The 19840-nt window shown below is 50.0% G+C and overlaps 1 protein-coding gene across 1 annotated transcript in view; it reads left to right on the top strand.

The window, feature by feature from the left end:
• The window catches only part of mical2b (microtubule associated monooxygenase, calponin and LIM domain containing 2b), a 79031-nt gene that overhangs the window by 23610 nt on the left and 35581 nt on the right, over window positions 1–19840 (top strand). The window contains exons 7-12 of the mRNA XM_039016910.1: window positions 13961–14218; window positions 14954–15069; window positions 15409–15535; window positions 15667–15757; window positions 16477–16624; window positions 17780–17989. Of these exons, the coding sequence (XP_038872838.1) occupies window positions 13961–14218; window positions 14954–15069; window positions 15409–15535; window positions 15667–15757; window positions 16477–16624; window positions 17780–17989 (950 nt within the window). The remainder of the gene's footprint in view (window positions 1–13960; window positions 14219–14953; window positions 15070–15408; window positions 15536–15666; window positions 15758–16476; window positions 16625–17779; window positions 17990–19840) is intronic.

Raw genomic sequence — 19840 nt, 5'->3', positions numbered from 1 at the left:
GTGTGTGTGCGTGGACGCACGCGTTTAGACTAGACGTGTGTGTGCGTGGACGCACGCGTTTAACTAGACGTGTGTGTGCGTGGACGCACGCGTTTAACTAGACGTGTGTGTGCGTGGACGCACGCGTTTAACTAGACGTGTGTGTGCGTGGACGCACGCGTTTAACTAGACGTGTGTGTCCGTGGACGCACGCGTTTAACTAGACGTGTGTGTCCGTGGACGCACGCGTTTAAACTAGACGTGTGTGTGCGTGGACGCACGCGTTTAACTAGACGTGTGTGTGTGTGGACGCACGCGTTTAACTAGACGTGTGTGTGTGTGTGTGTGGACGCACGCGTTTAACTAGACGTGTGTGTGTGTGTGTGTGGACGCACGCGTTTAACTAGACGTGTGTGTGTGTGGACGCACGCGTTTAACTAGACGTGTGTGTGTGTGTGGACGCACGCGTTTAACTAGACGTGTGTGTGGACGCACGCGTTTAACTAGACGTGTGTGTGTGTGGACGCACGCGTTTAACTAGACGTGTGTGTGTGGACGCACGCGTTTAACTAGACGTGGTGTGTGTGTGGACGCACGCGTTTAACTAGACGTGTGTGTGTGTGTGGACGCACGCGTTTAACTAGACGTGTGTGTGTGGACGCACGCGTTTAACTAGACGTGTGTGTGTGTGTGGACGCACGCGTTTAACTAGACGTGTGTGTGTGTGTGTGTGGACGCACGCGTTTAACTAGACGTGTGTGTGTGTGTGTGTGTGGACGCACGCGTTTAAACTAGACGTGTGTGTGTGTGTGGGACGCACGCGTTTAACTAGACGTGTGTGTGTGTGTGTGTGGACGCACGCGTTTAACTAGACGTGTGTGTGTGTGGACGCACGGGTTTAACTAGACGTGTGTGTGTGTGTGTGTGTGTGACGCACGCGTTTAACTAGACGTGTGTGTGTGTGTCTGTGTGTGTGTGTGGACGCACGCGTTTAACTAGACGTGTGTGTGTGTGTGTGTGTGGACGCACGCGTTTAACTAGACGTGTGTGTGGACGCACGCGTTTAAACTAGACGTGTGTGTGGACGCACGCGTTTAACTAGACGTGTGTGTGTGTGTGTGGACGCACGCGTTTAACTAGACGTGTGTGTGTGGGTGGACGCACGCGTTTAACTAGACGATGTGTGTGTGTGGACGCACGCGTTTAACTAGGAGCGTGTGTGTGGACGCACGCGTTTAACTAGACGTGTGTGTGGTGTGACGCACGCGTTTAACTAGACGTGTGTGGTGTGTGTGTGTGGACGCACGCGTTTAACTAGACGTGTGTGTGTGTGTGTGTGTGTGTGGACGCACGCGTTTAACTAGACGTGTGTGTGGACGCACGCGTTTAACTAGACGTGTGTGTTGTTGTGGACGCACGCGTTTAACTAGACGTGTGTGTGTGTGTGTGTGTGTGTGACGCACGCGTTTAACTAGACGTGTGTGTGTGTGTGTGGACGCACGCGTTTAACTAGACGTGTGTGTGTGTGTGTGGACGCACGCGTTTAACTAGACGTGTGTGTGTGTGTGTGGACGCACGCGTTTAACTAGACGTGTGTGTGTGTGTGTGGACGCACGCGTTTAACTAGACGTGTGTGTGGACGCACGCGTTAACTAGCGTGTGTGTGTGTGTGGACGCACGCGTTTAACTAGACGTGTGTGTGTGTGGACGCACGCGTTTAACTAGACGTGTGTGTGTGGACGCACGCGTTTAACTAGACGTGTGTGGACGCACGCGTTTAACTAGACGTGTGTGTGTGGACGCACGCGTTTAACTAGACGTGTGTGTGTGTGGACGCACGCGTTTAACTAGACGTGTGTGTGTGTGGACGCACGCGTTTAACTAGACGTGTGTGTGTGTGGACGCACACGTTTAACTAGACGTGTGTGTGTGTGGACGCACACGTTTAACTAGACGTGTGTGTGTGTGGACGCACACGTTTAACTAGACGTGTGTGTGGACGCACGCGTTTAACTAGACGTGTGTGTGGACGCACGCGTTTAACTAGACGTGTGTGTGGACGCACGCGTTTAACTAGACGTGTGTGTGTGTGTGTGTGGACGCACGCGTTTAACTAGACGTGTGTGTGTGTGTGGACGCACGCGTTTAACTAGACGTATGTGTGTGTGTGGACGCACGCGTTTAACTAGACGTGTGTGTGGACGCACGCGTTTAACTAGACGTGTGTGTGTGTGTGGACGCACGCGTTTAACTAGACGTGTGTGTGTGTGTGTGTGTGTGGACGCACGCGTTTAACTAGACGTGTGTGTGTGTGTGTGTGTGTGTGTGTGGACGCACGCGTTTAACTAGACGTGTGTGTGTGTGTGTGTGTGTGTGGACGCACGCGTTTAACTAGACGTGTGTGTGTGTGTGTGGACGCACGCGTTTAACTAGACGTGTGTGTGTGTGTGTGGACGCACGCGTTTAACTAGACGTGTGTGTGGACGCACGCGTTTAACTAGACGTGTGTGTGTGTGTGGACGCACGCGTTTAACTAGACGTGTGTGTGTGTGGACGCACGCGTTTAACTAGACGTGTGTGTGTGGACGCACACGTTTAACTAGACGTGTGTGTGTGTGGACGCACACGTTTAACTAGACGTGTGTGTGTGTGGACGCACACGTTTAACTAGACGTGTGTGTGTGTGGACGCACACGTTTAACTAGACGTGTGTGTGTGGACGCACACGTTTAACTAGACGTGTGTGTGCGTGGACGCACGCGTTTAACTAGACGTGTGTGTGCGTGGACGCACGCGTTTAACTAGACGTGTGTGTGCGTGGACGCACGCGTTTAACTAGACGTGTGTGTGCGTGGACGCACGCGTTTAACTAGACGTGTGTGTGCGTGGACGCACGCGTTTAACTAGACGTGTGTGTGTGCGTGGACGCACGCGTTTAACTAGACGTGTGTGTGTGCGTGGACGCACGCGTTTAACTAGACGTGTGTGTGTGCGTGGACGCACGCGTTTAACTAGACGTGTGTGTGCGTGGACGCACGCGTTTAACTGGACGTGTGTGTGCGTGGACGTACGCGTTTAACTAGACGTGTGTGTGTGTGTGTGTGTGTGGACGCACGCGTTTAACTAGACGTGTGTGTGGACGCACGCGTTTAACTAGACGTGTGTGTGTGTGTGTGTGTGTGTGTGTGTGTGTGTGTGTGGACGCACGCGTTTAACTAGACGTGTGTGTGTGTGTGTGTGTGGACGCACGCGTTTAACTAGACGTGTGTGTGTGTGGACGCACGCGTTTAACTAGACGTGTGTGTGTGTGTGGACGCACGCGTTTAACTAGACGTGTGTGTGTGTGTGTGGACGCACGCGTTTAACTAGACGTGTGTGTGTGTGGACGCACGCGTTTAACTAGACGTGTGTGTGGACGTGTGTGTGTGTGTGTGTGGACGCACGCGTTTAACTAGACGTGTGTGTGTGTGTGGACGCACGCGTTTAACTAGACGTGTGTGTGTGTGGACGCACGCGTTTAACTAGACGTGTGTGTGTGTGGACGCACGCGTTTAACTAGACGTGTGTGTGTGTGTGTGTGGATGCACGCGTTTAACTAGACGTGTTTGTGTGTGTGTGTGGACGCACGCGTTTAACTAGACGTGTGTGTGTGTGTGTGTGTGTGTGTGTGTGTGTGTGTGGACGCACGCGTTTAACTAGACGTGTGTGTGTGTGTGTGGACGCACGCGTTTAACTAGACGTGTGTGTGTGTGTGGACGCACGCGTTTAACTAGACGTGTGTGTGTGTGTGTGTGTGTGTGTGTGTGTGTGTGGACGCACGCGTTTAACTAGACGTGTGTGTGGACGCACGCGTTTAACTAGACGTGTGTGTGGACGCACGCGTTTAACTAGACGTGTGTGTGGACGCACGCGTTTAACTAGACGTGTGTGTGGACGCACGCGTTTAACTAGACGTGTGTGTGGACGCACGCGTTTAACTAGACGTGTGTGTGGACGCACGCGTTTAACTAGACGTGTGTGTGTGGACGCACGCGTTTAACTAGACGTGTGTGTGTGTGGACGCACGCGTTTAACTAGACGTGTGTGTGTGTGTGTGGACGCACGCGTTTAACTAGACGTGTGTGTGTGGACGCACGCGTTTAACTAGACGTGTGTGTGTGGACGCACGCGTTTGACTAGACGTGTGTGTGTGTGTGTGTGGACGCACGCGTTTAACTAGACGTGTGTGTGTGTGTGTGGACGCACGCGTTTAACTAGATGTGTGTGTGTGTGTGGACGCACGCGTTTAACTAGACGTGTGTGTGTGTGTGTGGACGCACGCGTTTAACTAGACGTGTGTGTGTGTGTGGACGCACGCGTTTAACTAGACGTGTGTGTGTGTGTGGACGCACGCGTTTAACTAGACGTGTGTGGACGCACGCGTTTAACTAGACGTGTGTGTGTGTGTGTGTGGACGCACGCGTTTAACTAGACGTGTGTGTGTGTGGACGCACGCGTTTAACTAGACGTGTGTGTGTGTGTGGACGCACGCGTTTAACTAGACGTGTGTGTGTGTGTGTGGACGCACGCGTTTAACTAGACGTGTGTGTGTGTTGACGCACGCGTTTAACTAGACGTGTGTGTGTGGACGCACGCGTTTAACTAGACGTGTGTGTGCGTGGACGCACGCGTTTAACTAGACGTGTGTGTGCGTGGACGCACGCGTTTAACTAGACGTGTGTGTGCGTGGACGCACGCGTTTAACTAGACGTGTGTGTGCGTGGACGCACGCGTTTAACTAGACGTGTGTGTGCGTGGACGCACGCGTTTAACTAGACGTGTGTGTGCGTGGACGCACGCGTTTAACTAGACGTGTGTGTGTGGACGCACGCGTTTAACTAGACGTGTGTGTGTGTGGACGCACGCGTTTAACTAGACGTGTGTGTGTGTGTGTGGACGCACGCGTTTAACTAGACGTGTGTGTGTGGACGCACGCGTTTAACTAGACGTGTGTGTGTGGACGCACGCGTTTGACTAGACGTGTGTGTGTGTGTGTGGACGCACGCGTTTAACTAGACGTGTGTGTGTGTGTGTGGACGCACGCGTTTAACTAGATGTGTGTGTGTGTGTGTGGACGCACGCGTTTAACTAGACGTGTGTGTGTGTGTGTGTGGACGCACGCGTTTAACTAGACGTGTGTGTGTGTGTGTGGACGCACGCGTTTAACTAGACGTGTGTGTGTGTGTGGACGCACGCGTTTAACTAGACGTGTGTGTGTGTGTGGACGCACGCGTTTAACTAGACGTGTGTGTGTGTGGACGCACGCGTTTAACTAGACGTGTGTGGACGCACGCGTTTAACTAGACGTGTGTGTGTGTGTGTGTGGACGCACGCGTTTAACTAGACGTGTGTGTGTGTGTGGACGCACGCGTTTAACTAGACGTGTGTGTGTGTGTGTGGACGCACGCGTTTAACTAGACGTGTGTGTGTGTTGACGCACGCGTTTAACTAGACGTGTGTGTGTGGACGCACGCGTTTAACTAGACGTGTGTGTGCGTGGACGCACGCGTTTAACTAGACGTGTGTGTGCGTGGACGCACGCGTTTAACTAGACGTGTGTGTGCGTGGACGCACGCGTTTAACTAGACGTGTGTGTGCGTGGACGCACGCGTTTAACTAGACGTGTGTGTGCGTGGACGCACGCGTTTAACTAGACGTGTGTGTGCGTGGACGCACGCGTTTAACTAGACGTGTGTGTGCGTGGACGCACGCGTTTAACTAGACGTGTGTGTGTGTGGACGCACGCGTTTAACTAGACGTGTGTGTGTGTGTGTGTGGACGCACGCGTTTAACTAGACGTGTGTGTGTGTGTGTGTGGACACACGCGTTTAACTAGACGTGTGTGTGTGTTGACGCACGCGTTTAACTAGACGTGTGTGTGTGTGTGTGTGGACGCACGCGTTTAACTAGACGTGTGTGTGTGTGGACGCACGCGTTTAACTAGACTTGTGTGTGTGTGGACGCACGCGTTTAACTAGACGTGTGTGTGTGTGTGTGTGTGTGGACGCACGCGTTTAACTAGACGTGTTTGTGTGTGTGTGTGTGTGTGTGTGGACGCACGCGTTTAACTAGACGTGTGTGTGTGTGTGGACGCACGCGTTTAACTAGACGTGTGTGGACGCACGCGTTTAACTAGACGTGTGTGTGGACGCACGCGTTTAACTAGACGTGTGTGTGGACGCACGCGTTTAACTAGACGTGTGTGTGTGTGTGGACGCACGCGTTTAACTAGACGTGTGTGTGTGTGTGTGGACGCACGCGTTTAACTAGACGTGTGTGTGTGTTGACGCACGCGTTTAACTAGACGTGTGTGTGTGGACGCACGCGTTTAACTAGACGTGTGTGTGCGTGGACGCACGCGTTTAACTAGACGTGTGTGTGCGTGGACGCACGCGTTTAACTAGACGTGTGTGTGCGTGGACGCACGCGTTTAACTAGACGTGTGTGTGCGTGGACGCACGCGTTTAACTAGACGTGTGTGTGCGTGGACGCACGCGTTTAACTAGACGTGTGTGTGCGTGGACGCACGCGTTTAACTAGACGTGTGTGTGCGTGGACGCACGCGTTTAACTAGACGTGTGTGTCCGTGGACGCACGCGTTTAACTAGACGTGTGTGTGCGTGGACGCACGCGTTTAACTAGACGTGTGTGTGTGTGGACGCACGCGTTTAACTAGACGTGTGTGTGTGTGTGTGTGGACGCACGCGTTTAACTAGACGTGTGTGTGTGTGTGTGTGGACGCACGCGTTTAACTAGACGTGTGTGTGTGTGTGTGTGGACACACGCGTTTAACTAGACGTGTGTGTGTGTTGACGCACGCGTTTAACTAGACGTGTGTGTGTGTGTGTGTGGACGCACGCGTTTAACTAGACGTGTGTGTGTGTGGACGCACGCGTTTAACTAGACGTGTGTGTGTGTGGACGCACGCGTTTAACTAGACGTGTGTGTGTGTTGACGCACGCGTTTAACTAGACGTGTGTGTGTGTGTGTGTGGACGCACGCGTTTAACTAGACGTGTGTGTGTGTGGACGCACGCGTTTAACTAGACTTGTGTGTGTGTGGACGCACGCGTTTAACTAGACGTGTGTGTGTGTGTGTGTGTGTGGACGCACGCGTTTAACTAGACGTGTGTGTGTGTGTGGACGCACGCGTTTAACTAGACGTGTGTGTGTGTGTGTGGACGCACGCGTTTAACTAGACGTGTGTGTGTGTGTGTGTGTGTGTGTGTGGACGCACGCGTTTAACTAGACGTGTGTGTGGACGCACGCGTTTAACTAGACGTGTGTGGACGCACGCGTTTAACTAGACGTGTGTGTGGACGCACGCGTTTAACTAGACGTGTGTGTGGACGCACGCGTTTTACTAGACGTGTGTGTGTGTGTGTGTGTGTGTGTGGACGCACGCGTTTAACTAGACGTGTGTGTGGACGCACGCGTTTAACTAGACGTGTGTGTGGACGCACGCGTTTAACTAGACGTGTGTGTGGACGCACGCGTTTAACTAGACGTGTGTGTGGACGCACGCGTTTAACTAGACGTGTGTGTGTGGACGCACGCGTTTTACTAGACGTGTGTGTGGACGCACGCGTTTAACTAGACGTGTGTGTGTGGACGCACGCGTTTAACTAGACGCACGCGTTTAACTAGACGTGTGTGTGTGTGGACGCACGCGTTTAACTAGACGTGTGTGTGTGTGGACGCACGCGTTTAACTAGACGTGTGTGTGTGTGGACGCACGCGTTTAACTAGACGTGTGTGTGTGTGTGGACGCACGCGTTTAACTAGACGTGTGTGTGTGTGTGGACGCACGCGTTTAACTAGACGTGTGTGTGTGTGTGGACGCACGCGTTTAACTAGACGTGTGTGTGTGTGGACGCACGCGTTTAACTAGACGTGTGTGTGTGTGTGTGTGTGGACGCACGCGTTTAACTAGACGTGTGTGTGTGTGTGTGTGTGTGGACGCACGCGTTTAACTAGACGTGTGTGTGTGTGTGTGGACGCACGCGTTTAACTAGACGTGTGTGTGGACGCACGCGTTTAACTAGACGTGGTGTGGTGGACGCACGCGTTTAACTAGACGTGTGTGTGTGGACGCACGCGTTTAACTAGACGTGTGTGTGTGTGGACGCACGCGTTTAACTAGACGTGTGTGTGTGTGTGGACGCACGCGTTTAACTAGACGTGTGTGTGTGTGGACGCACGCGTTTAACTAGACGTGTGTGTGTGTGGACGCACGCGTTTAACTAGACGTGTGTGTGTGTGGACGCACGCGTTTAACTAGACGTGTGTGTGTGTGGACGCACGCGTTTAACTAGACGTGTGTGTGTGTGGACGCACGCGTTTAACTAGACGTGTGTGTGTGTGGACGCACGCGTTTAACTAGACGTGTGTGTGTGTGTGTGTGGACGCACGCGTTTAACTAGACGTGTGTGTGTGTGTGTGTGGACGCACGCGTTTAACTAGACGTGTGTGTGTGTGTGTGTGGACGCACGCGTTTAACTAGACGTGTGTGTGTGTGTGTGTGGACGCACGCGTTTAACTAGACGTGTGTGTGTGTGTGTGTGGACGCGCGCGTTTAACTAGACGCGTGTGTGTGTGGACGCGCGCGTTTAACTAGACGCGTGTGTGTGTGGACGCACGCGTTTAACTAGACGCGTGTGTGTGTTGACGCACGCGTTTAACTAGACATGTGTGTGTGTGTGTGTGGACGCACGCGTTTAACTAGACGTGTGTGTGTGTGTGGACGCACGCGTTTAACTAGACGTGTGTGTGTGTGGACGCACGCGTTTAACTAGACGTGTGTGTGTGTGGACGCACGCGTTTAACTAGACGTGTGTGTGTGTGTGGACGCACGCGTTTAACTAGACGTGTGTGTGTGTGTGTGTGTGTGGACGCACGCGTTTAACTAGACGTGTGTGTGTGTGTGTGTGTGTGGACGCACGCGTTTAACTAGACGTGTGTGTGGACGCACGCGTTTAACTAGACGTGTGTGTGGACGCACGCGTTTAACTAGACGTGTGTGTGGACGCACGCGTTTAACTAGACGTGTGTGTGGACGCACGCGTTTAACTAGACGTGTGTGTGTGTGTGGACGCACGCGTTTAACTAGACGTGTGTGTGTGTGTGTGTGGACGCACGCTTTTAACCAGACGTGTGTGTGTGTGTGGACGCACGCGTTTAACTAGACGTATGTGTGTGTGTGGACGCACGCGTTTAACTAGACGTGTGTGTGTGTGGACGCACGCGTTTAACTAGACGTGTGTGTGGACGCACGCGTTTAACTAGACGTGTGTGTGTGTGTGTGTGGACGCTTGCGTTTAACTAGACGTATGTGTGTGTGTGGACGCTTGCGTTTAACTAGACGTATGTGTGTGTGTGGACGCACGCGTTTAACTAGACGTGTGTGTGGACGCACGCGTTTAACTAGACGTGTGTGTGTGTGTGTGTGGACGCTTGCGTTTAACTAGACGTGTGTGTGTGTGTGTGTGTGTGTGGACGCACGCGTTTAACTAGACGTGTGTGTGTGTGTGTGTGTGTGTGTGTGTGTGGACGCACGCGTTTAACTAGACGTGTGTGTGTGTGTGTGTGTGTGGACGCACGCGTTTAACTAGACGTGTGTGTGTGTGTGTGGACGCACGCGTTTAACTAGACGTGTGTGTGTGTGTGTGTGTGTGGACGCACGCGTTTAACTAGACGTGTGTGTGTGTGTGTGTGTGGACGCACGCGTTTAACTAGACGTGTGTGTGTGTGTGTGTGGACGCACGCGTTTAACTAGACGTGTGTGTGTGGACGCACGCGTTTAACTAGACGTGTGTGTGTGTGTGTGGATGCACGCGTTTAACTAGACGTGTGTGTGTGTGTGTGGACGCACGCGTTTAACTAGACGTGTGTGTGTGTGGACGCACGCGTTTAACTAGACGCGTGTGTGTGGACGCACGCGTTTAACTAGACGTGTGTGTGTGTGTGGACGCACGCGTTTAACTAGACGTGTGTGTGTGTGGACGCACGCGTTTAACTAGACGTGTGTGTGTGGACGCACGCGTTTAACTAGACGTGTGTGTGTGTGGACGCACACGTTTAACTAGACGTTTGTGTGTGTGGACGCACACGTTTAACTAGACGCGTGTGTGTGTGGACGCACACGTTTAACTAGACGCGTGTGTGTGGACGCACACGTTTAACTAGACGCGTGTGTGTGGACGCACACGTTTAACTAGACGCGTGTGTGTGGACGCACACGTTTAACTAGACGTGTGTGTGTGGACGCACGCGTTTAACTAGACGTGTGTGTGTGTGGACGCACGCGTTTAACTAGACGTGTGTGTGGACGCACGCGTTTAACTAGACGTGTGTGTGTGTGTGTGTGGACGCTTGCGTTTAACTAGACGTGTGTGTGTGTGTGTGTGTGGACGCACGCGTTTAACTAGACGTGTGTGTGTGTGTGTGTGTGTGTGGACGCACGCGTTTAACTAGACGTGTGTGTGTGTGTGTGTGTGTGTGGACGCACGCGTTTAACTAGACGTGTGTGTGTGTGTGTGGACGCACGCGTTTAACTAGACGTGTGTGTGTGTGTGTGTGTGGACGCACGCGTTTAACTAGACGTGTGTGTGTGTGTGTGTGTGGACGCACGCGTTTAACTAGACGTGTGTGTGTGTGTGTGTGGACGCACGCGTTTAACTAGACGTGTGTGTGTGGACGCACGCGTTTAACTAGACGTGTGTGTGTGTGTGTGTGTGGATGCACGCGTTTAACTAGACGTGTGTGTGTGTGTGTGGACGCACGCGTTTAACTAGACGTGTGTGTGTGTGGACGCACGCGTTTAACTAGACGCGTGTGTGTGGACGCACGCGTTTAACTAGACGTGTGTGTGTGTGTGGACGCACGCGTTTAACTAGACGTGTGTGTGTGGACGCACGCGTTTAACTAGACGTGTGTGTGTGTGGACGCACACGTTTAACTAGACGTTTGTGTGTGTGGACGCACACGTTTAACTAGACGTGTGTGTGTGTGGACGCACACGTTTAACTAGACGCGTGTGTGTGGACGCACACGTTTAACTAGACGTGTGTGTGTGTGGACGCACACGTTTAACTAGACGCGTGTGTGTGGACGCACACGTTTAACTAGACGCGTGTGTGTGGACGCACACGTTTAACTAGACGCGTGTGTGTGGACGCACACGTTTAACTAGACGCGTGTGTGTGGACGCACACGTTTAACTAGACGTGTGTGTGCGTGGACGCACACATTTAACTAGACGTGTGTGTGCGTGGACGCACGCGTTTAACTAGACGTGTGTGTGCGTGGACGCACGCGTTTAACTAGACGTGTGTGTGCGTGGACGCACACGTTTAACTAGACGTGTGTGTGTGTGGACGCACGCGTTTAACTAGACGTATGTGTGTGTGTGGACGCACGCGTTTAACTAGACGTGTGTGTGGACGCACGCGTTTAACTAGACGTGTGTGTGGACGCTTGCGTTTAACTAGACGTGTGTGTGTGTGGACGCACGCGTTTAACTAGACGTGTGTGTGTGTGTGTGTGTGTGGACGCACGCGTTTAACTAGACGTGTGTGTGTGTGTGTGTGTGGACGCACGCGTTTAACTAGACGTGTGTGTGTGTGTGTGTGTGGACGCACGCGTTTAACTAGACGTGTGTGTGTGTGTGTGTGTGTGTGTGGACGCACGCGTTTAACTAGACGTGTGTGTGTGTGTGTGTGGACGCACGCGTTTAACTAGACGTGTGTGTGTGTGTGTGGACGCACGCGTTTAACTAGACGTGTGTGTGTGTGTGTGTGTGGACGCACGCGTTTAACTAGACGTGTGTGTGTGTGTGGACGCACGCGTTTAACTAGACGTGTGTGTGGACGCACGCGTTTAACTAGACGTGTGTGTGTGTGTGGACGCTTGCGTTTAACTAGACGTGTGTGTGTGTGTGGACGCACGCGTTTAACTAGACGTGTGTGTGTGTGTGTGTGTGGACGCACGCGTTTAACTAGACGTGTGTGTGTGTGTGGACGCACGCGTTTAACTAGACGTGTGTGTGTGTGTGTGTGTGGACGCACGCGTTTAACTAGACGTGTGTGTGTGTGTGTGTGTGGACGCACGCGTTTAACTAGACGTGTGTGTGTGTGGACGCACGCGTTTAACTAGACGTGTGTGTGTGTGTGTGTGTGTGTGTGGACGCACGCGTTTAACTAGACGTGTGTGTGTGTGTGTGGACGCACGCGTTTAACTAGACGTGTGTGTGTGTGTGTGGACGCACGCGTTTAACTAGACGTGTGTGTGTGTGGACGCACGCGTTTAACTAGACGTGTGTGTGTGTGGACGCACACGTTTAACTAGACGTGTGTGTGTGTGTGGACGCACACGTTTAACTAGACGTGTGTGTGTGGACGCACACGTTTAACTAGACGTGTGTGTGTGTGGACGCACACGTTTAACTAGACGTGTGTGCGTGGACGCACGCGTTTAACTAGACGTGTGTGTGCGTGGACGCACGCGTTTAACTAGACGTGTGTGTGCGTGGACGCACGCGTTTAACTAGACGTGTGTGTGCGTGGACGCACGCGTTTAACTAGACGTGTGTGTGCGTGGACGCACGCGTTTAACTAGACGTGTGTGTGCGTGGACGTACGCGTTTAACTAGACGTGTGTGTGGACGCACGCGTTTAACTAGACGTGTGTGTGGACGCACGCGTTTAACTAGACGTGTGTGTGTGTGTGTGTGTGTGTGTGGACGCACGCGTTTAACTAGACGTGTGTGTGTGTGGACGCACGCGTTTAACTAGACGTGTGTGTGTGTGGACGCACGCGTTTAACTAGACGTGTGTGTGTGTGTGTGTGTGTGTGTGTGGACGCACGCGTTTAACTAGACGTGTGTGTGTGTGTGTGGACGCACGCGTTTAACTAGACGTGTGTGTGTGTGTGTGGACGCACGCGTTTAACTAGACGTGTGTGTGTGTGGACGCACGCGTTTAACTAGACGTGTGTGTGGACGTGTGTGTGGACGCACGCGTTTAACTAGACGTGTGTGTGTGTGTGTGGACGCACGCGTTTAACTAGACGTGTGTGTGTGTGGACGCACGCGTTTAACTAGACGTGTGTGTGTGTGTGTGGACGCACGCGTTTAACTAGACGTGTGTGTGTGTGTGGACGCACGCGTTTAACTAGACGTGTGTGTGTGTGTGGACGCACGCGTTTAACTAGACGTGTTTAACTATACGTCAGTGTTAGTCGGCACCAGTGATTACCCCGCCCCATTTCATTAGCATCCACAGGGAGGCACATCTCTCTCAAACCCAGCATGTTTGGGAGAGAGGCCCAGACAGTCGGCAACGGCCTCGTTTTCATGAGTTATAACGATGAGTATTCTCTCTCTACAGGAAGTAGTGTCCTCTGAGAGGATAAGGGTGATTGGTGGTGTTATTATTACAACAGTACTCATTGTATCAGGACGAGGTCTATTAACAGACACAGCCCTCCCAGGCTTCATTTCCATATCAGATGTTTTGTTTCCGAAGGCTCGTTTTCATTTCATATCCTCACTTTGTGAAGATCGAGTCCTCATCCCTCCTGCTCTGAATGTGACCTCCGTATGTCGTCTTAACTCTAATTATTGCACTGCTGCCTTGACTGATTAGTTGTCATCAAGCTCTTGAATTGCATCTTAGTTCCTACAATGAAAATAAGTTTTGATAAAATAATGGTGATTGCCTGTGTTAGCGTTGATCTGTAAGAATAATGGGGTAGAAGTGTAACCCCTGTAATTGCTTGTTCCCTGAGGTGAGACCTGTTCCTTTTGATGTTTCAGCAGCTGGCCCCAGTTATAGTCTACAACCATCTCTATGGCTGCAACTAGGGCCTGGTGAAGGTAGAGCTCTGACCCTTTCGGAGCAATACCACTGATTTCCCATCAACCCTCCCTTTTTCTTGTCCTGCAGGATCACGTTGAAACAGAGAAGCTGCTGGGCCGAGACAACGTGAACCAGGAGGCTCTTCTCTCCTACGCCCGTGAGGCGGCCGACTTTGGCACCAACTACCAGTTGCCCTCTCTAGACTACGCCATCAACCACTGCAGCCAGCCCGACGTGGCCATGTTCGACTTTACCTGCATGTACGCCTCGGAGAACGCAGCTCTTGTCAGGGAGAAGTACGGACACCAGCTACTTGTGTCCCTGGTGGGGGACAGTCTACTGGAGGTGAAGGGGGGGGGGGGTTGTAGAAAAATGTATCAGAAAACAAAGACTCATTTCTTATTGGACAACTTAAGGTTTTTCCTCTGTTTCAAATTGTTTTTCATCTCTTTGGTGCCTAATAAATATGACGCAGGTATAGATCACTGTTCATTTCATTCCTCGCTCTAGTGCCAGTCGATATTTAAAGCTTTGCCTAAATGCCTCAAGTCACAAGAGCCAACAGTAGATGTGTTGTATGTGCAATTAAATCCTGTTTCAACTTGTTTGAAGAAACAAATGTGGGAATGGTTTTCTGGAGATGGTTTTCCTTTGGGGTGGTTCCAGTAGATCAGATGAGCATGGTTTTCCTTCGGGGTGGTTCCAGTAGATCAGACGAGCATGGTTTTCCTTTGGGGTGGTTCCAGTAGATCAGATGAGCATGGTTTTCCTTTGGGGTGGTTCCAGTAGATCAGATGAGCATGGTTTTCCTTTGGGGTGGTTCCAGTAGATCAGATGAGCATGGTTTTCCTTTGGGGTGGTTCCAGTAGATCAGATGAGCATGGTTTTCCTTTGGGGTGGTTCCAGTAGATCAGATGAGCATGGTTTTCCTTTGGGGTGGTTCCAGTAGATCAGATGAGCATGGTTTCCACCACACATTCCCTATTGGCAGATTCTGAACATTTCTAGTTTGCTTATTGTCGCTCAACTACTGGTGTGTCTCCTGAATGTATTGACCCTGTACATGTTCTCTTTCTCTAGCCCTTCTGGCCCATGGGGACTGGCTGTGCTCGAGGCTTCCTGGCTGCCTTTGACACGGTGTGGATGGTGAGGGGCTGGGTGCAGGGCAAGACCCCCCTGGAGATCCTGGCAGAAAGGTACTACAGTAGGCTGTGACTGAAGGGATGTGACTGAAGTAATATGTAAGTCCACACACAGACCTAATGGGATGAGTTTCTATGACTTCATCCATAATGATGAGAAAATAGTTTCAGTAACTGAAAAAATTGCTGTCAGGTGTCTACATTCAAATTAGGATTAGATCCATGTTACAGGTTAGTAAATGTTTGGTTATCCTATTGGTGGACATTAAGGTGATTGTTTTTATTTTATTATTAAAACATTTTTTGTAGAGTTTACTGTTCCCCAATGTAACAGGTCATCTGTTGTTTTGCTTTTAACAGAAAATGAATGATCATCTTCTGTTACGTTTGTAGGGAGAGTCTCTACAGGCTATTACCCCAAACAACGACAGAGAACATCTCAAAGAATTTTGAGCAGTACACCATTGACCCGGTAACACGGTACCCCAACCTCAACTCCAGCTGTGTCAAGCCACATCAGGTCTGTCTGAGATGGAGAGTACCTCACACTTTAAACAGGTTGTTTTATTTAGAACAGTTGACATTAACATGCTTGACATGTATTGACATTTTCATGTTAAAGAAACTCATCACGCGAGCTTTCTCTCTCAGGTGTGTCACCTGTTCTTAGACGGGCAGCAGGACTCCTATCCTCTGGAATGCTGTGGACCCACACATAGATCTGTCAGTCTCTCCAGACGAAGTGAGTCTTCACGAAAACAGACTGACCACAGTCTGAGACCTGGCATTTCTCAGGCCTGTCATCTCTGACTAACCCATGTCTGATGCATCATCCTCTAATCATATCACAGGCTCAGACACAGCCAGGACATAGAAATACAATTACGTCTGCAGTTCCACCCATCATGGATCATTGACTTGAATGGGAACGTCTGTTCTACAGGTAGCCTAGTGGTTAAGAGCGTTGGGCTAGTAACCGAAAGGTCGCTGTTCAGTCTGTTAGGGGATTTGAACCAATCTGTTTATGTGCCCTTGAGCAAGGCACTAAATGCTAATTGCTCTGGATAGCAGTGTCTGCTAAATGACTCAAATGATTTTTGAGTGTATGGGGCAGGAGCTGACCGTGAGGATCGGTCATTAGGACATAATGGCTCCTCGTGACGTTCTATTGGTACTCTATCTCGTTGTCCAATGAACTTTCCTCAGCTGACAGTTAAGCCATTGTTCCTTTTATTATCACAGTTACAGGCTGGCACATTAAACAGGGTCAAACATGCCCAACAAAAGTGTGTGCTGACCTACGTTCCCCTTCCCTCATACTCCCTTAACTTTGAGGTGTTATTACACCACTGTGATGTCTATGAACTGTAGCCTGGTGTGTTTATCTTTCTCCGTGGGTTTTGTTATTTGGTGAGGATGTCAGTGATTGGCTGACTGATTGGTTGACCCCTCTTCTTCCAGAGTCGGACATCCGGCCAAGCCGCCTCCTCACCTGGTGTCAGAAGCAGACTCTGGGTTATAGAGGCGTGGACGTCACCAACCTCACCTCCTCCTGGAAGAGTGGCCTGGCGCTCTGTGCTCTTATACACCTCATGCGACCTGACCTCATGTGAGAGAACACACATATGTATATACATTGTATACACACACACATTGTACACACACACACAGTCGTGGTCTTAACGCCATCATCAAAGCACACACTGGTTATCATCTTGTCTGTGACCGTGCACTGCCTTTGGTTCTGTCACATGTTGTGCTGTTGAAAATGTCAACAGTGACATTGATTATACTGTTGACAAAACTTCTGTTAAACTTAAGGTGTGGGACTCAAGTTAAACTGTCCTGAACTTTGTAGGAAACAGCTAGATTTGTCTATGTAGAGAAATGGCCCAAACCACACAAAGGAAAGAGCATTTGGTTATCATATTGCACTCCAAATGTTTATAAAGTATTTGAACTTACAGTATTAGATACCGACGGCACTTATGAGCTCCAGGCCTTGAAATGTTTCTGGTTTACCTAAATGATAAATGGGTTTTATCCCTTACGCTGTGTCAAATGGGTCTTATCCCTTACGCTGTGTCAAATGGGTCTTATCCCTTACGCTGTGTCAAATGGGTCTTATCCCTTACGCTGTGTCAAATGGGTCTTATCCCTTACGCTGTGTCAAATGGGTCTTATCCCTTACGCTGTGTCAAATGGGTCTTATCCCTTACGCTGTGTCAAATGGGTCTTATCCCTTACGCTGTGTCAAATGGGTCTTATCCCTTACGCTGTGTCAAATGGGTCTTATCCCTTACGCTGTGTCAAATGGGTCTTATCCCTTACGCTGTGTCAAATGGGTCTTATTTATCCCTTACGCTGTGTCAAATGGGTCTTATTTATCCCTTACGCTGTGTCGATGCAGTCTGAGAGGGCTGGGGATGCAGTCGTGATGACCTCATCCCTCTGGCTCTGGCTCTAGCTCCCAATTGGGTAATCCCACCCACCTTCCTTTCTGTGTCACCGGTGTATGTGATTGGTTCGTTCTGAATTAAACCCTTTTATTGAAAGGAAACATGTTCATAACATTACTAGGGCTGTTGCGAAGGGCCTGAGATCTCACCTTTTCAGTTCCACTTTCATCGCTCTGGTGTGGAAAGCAGAACGATATAAAATGCATCATTAAACCAACATTCTCACTTCATCGGGGAAACATCTTTATTGAGATCTTATAGGATGTAAACCTGATGCCTCTTCTCTTTCTCTCTCTCCATCCTAGTGACTTTGACTCCCTGAATGAGGAGGACTCAGCCAAGAACAACCAGCTGGCCTTTGACATAGCAGAGCGTGAATTTGGTATCCAGCCTGTGACCACGGGGAAGGAGATGGCTCTGGACCAGGACCCAGACAAGCTGATGATGGTGCTGTACATCTCTAAGGTTTACGAGATGTTCCGCAACTCACCTGCATCCATCACTGGTAGGCTGCTGTTCTGGGTCGTTCTCTCACGCCTCATCTGATGCCACAGTACAACACACTTCCAGAAGTAGCTACTGCATACACGGCCCCTGCTCAAGAGTCTACTTCCTGAAGCGCCAGAAATGTAAACTCCATGCACAACAGTTACATAATGGTACCCGATATTCCGATGTGTTACCTACCATACTACATATGGAAAATAATGTTGCTATAATGCCTACTATTCTCCATAAATTACTCCATAACTGTGGAGTTTTACTACTTCTAAGGTATGCTATATTTCAGTTACATGCAGTATTCTGAAAGTTAGATTGAGGTAAGCTTCAATCCATAATGAGGATGGTGTGTGACTGAACGGTTATGACTTTGCGTCTGTCATGGTAGGATAGGATTGCATGTTACACATACAGTTGAAGTTGGAAGTTTACATACACCTTAGCCAAATACATTTAAACTCAGTTTTTCACAATTCCTGACATTTAATCCTAGTAAAAATTCCCTGTCTTAGGTCAGTTAGGATCACCACTTTATTTTAAGAATTTGAAATGTCAGAATAATAGTAGAGAATGATTTCAGCTTTTATTTCTTTCATCACATTCCCAGTGGGTCAGAAGTTTACATACACTCAATTAGTATTTGGTAGCATTGCCTTTAAATTGTTTAACTTGGGACAAACGTTTTAGGTAGCCTTCCACAAGCTTCCCACAATAAGTTGGGTGAATTCTGGCCCATTCCTCCTGACAGAGCTGGTGTTTCTGAGTCAGGTTTGTAGGTCTCCTTGCTCGCACACTGTTTTTCAGTTCTGCCCACACATTTTCTATAGGATTGAGGTCAGGGCTTTGTGATGGCCACTCCAATACCTTGACTTTGTTGTCCTTAAGCCATTTTGCCACAACTTTAGAAATATGCTTGGGGTCATTGTCCATTTGGAAGACCGATTTGCAACCAAGCTTTAACCTCCTGACTGATGTCTTGAGATGTTGCTTCAATGTATCCACATAATTGTCCTCGCGCATGATGCCATCTATTTTGTGAAGTGCACCAGTCCCTCCTGCAGCAAAGCACCCCCACAACATCATGAGGCCATCCCCGTGCTTCACGGTTGGGATGGTGTTCTTCGGCTTGCAAGCCTCCCCCTTTTTCTTTCAAACATGACGATGGTCATTAGGGCCAAACAGTTCTATTTTTGTTTCATCAGACCAGAGGACATTTCTCCAAAAAGTACGATCTTTGTCCCCATGTGCAGTTGCAAACCGTAGTCTGGCTTTTTTATGCCGGTTTTGGAGCAATGGCTTCTTCCTTGCTGAGCAGTCTTCCAGGTTATGTCGATATAGGTCTAGTTTTTACTGTGGATATAGATACTTTTGTACCGGTTTCCTCCAGCATCTTCACGAGGTCCTTTGCTGTTGTTCTGGGATTGATTTGTACTTTTCGCACCAAAGTACGTTCATCTCTAGGAGACAGAACGCGTCTCCTTCCTGTTTATACTTGTGTACTATTGTTTATACAGATGAACGTGGTACCTTCCGGCGTTTGGAAATTGCTGGATGAACCAGACTTGTGGAGGTCCACAATATACTTTCTGAGGTCTTGGCTGATTTCATTTGATTTTCCCATGATGTCAAGCAAAGAGGCACTGAGTTTGAAGGTAGGCCTTGAAATACTTCCACAGGTACACATCCAATTGACTCAAATGATGTCAATTAGTTTATCAGAAGCTTCTAAAGCTTTATTTTCAGCTTGGAAAATGTTCTGGAATTTTCCAAGCTGTTTAAAGGCACAGTCAATTTAGAGTATGTTAACTTCTGACCCACTGGAATTGTGATTAAGTGAAATAATCTGTCTGTAAACAATTGTTGGA

Source organism: Salvelinus namaycush, chromosome 21 (assembly GCF_016432855.1).
Source record: "Salvelinus namaycush isolate Seneca chromosome 21, SaNama_1.0, whole genome shotgun sequence".
In the NCBI taxonomy this organism is placed as follows: Eukaryota; Metazoa; Chordata; class Actinopteri; order Salmoniformes; family Salmonidae; genus Salvelinus; species Salvelinus namaycush.
The sequence above is the reverse complement of the archived record's forward strand: the minus strand, read 5'-3'. Positions and strand labels throughout refer to the sequence as shown.